Below are 593 nucleotides of genomic sequence, written 5' to 3'. Positions count from 1 at the left end.
TTTAATATCTATACAATATATTTGTAATAATAATATTTATAAATATGTGTTGCAGCATGATGAAAACCATAGAGAGATATCATATGCACAAGTATAGCTTGCCACAGACCACCCAAGTAAGAAACCATGACACTCAGCCTCAGGTAATATATCATACAGTTCTGCTTGTAGTATTAATAAATATCTGCCAACAGATTAATTATTGAAACAGTTAAAATATCATATTTTTTTATATATATATATGAAAGTTGTTATAAAATTATTTATTTTAAAAATTTAAATGATTAGATAGGAGAATATAATAATTATATACATGTAATATTTTTTTATACAAGAAATTTTTTTTTATACTTAAAAGACTAAATTGTGTTATGTCATTTTATATTACAGAATACTTACCAAGACTATGTGACATTGAAAGCATACGTAGAACTCCTACAACGTTCACAACGGTAAATGATATAAAACAAGACTAAATAAATTAGGTCTTTATTTAAATTCTTTTCAGCTTTGTAACTGAAAGAATTAAATTCTAATTAATTTAACGTGAACAAATTAATTAATTAACTCAAAATATTTTTTATATTTACATA

The 593-nt window shown here is 22.6% G+C and overlaps 1 protein-coding gene across 1 annotated transcript in view; it reads left to right on the top strand.

Annotated features, from left to right (window-relative positions):
* The window catches only part of LOC107621131 (agamous-like MADS-box protein AGL9 homolog), a 5,427-nt gene extending 4,971 nt beyond the window's left edge, over positions 1-456 (top strand). The window contains exons 2-3 of the mRNA XM_016323168.2: positions 56-143; positions 391-456. Of these exons, the coding sequence (XP_016178654.2) occupies positions 56-143; positions 391-456 (154 nt within the window). The remainder of the gene's footprint in view (positions 1-55; positions 144-390) is intronic.

The sequence above is a fragment of the Arachis ipaensis genome, chromosome B10, assembly GCF_000816755.2.
Source record: "Arachis ipaensis cultivar K30076 chromosome B10, Araip1.1, whole genome shotgun sequence".
In the NCBI taxonomy this organism is placed as follows: Eukaryota; Viridiplantae; Streptophyta; class Magnoliopsida; order Fabales; family Fabaceae; genus Arachis; species Arachis ipaensis.
This window is presented reverse-complemented; position numbering and strand designations above follow the sequence as displayed.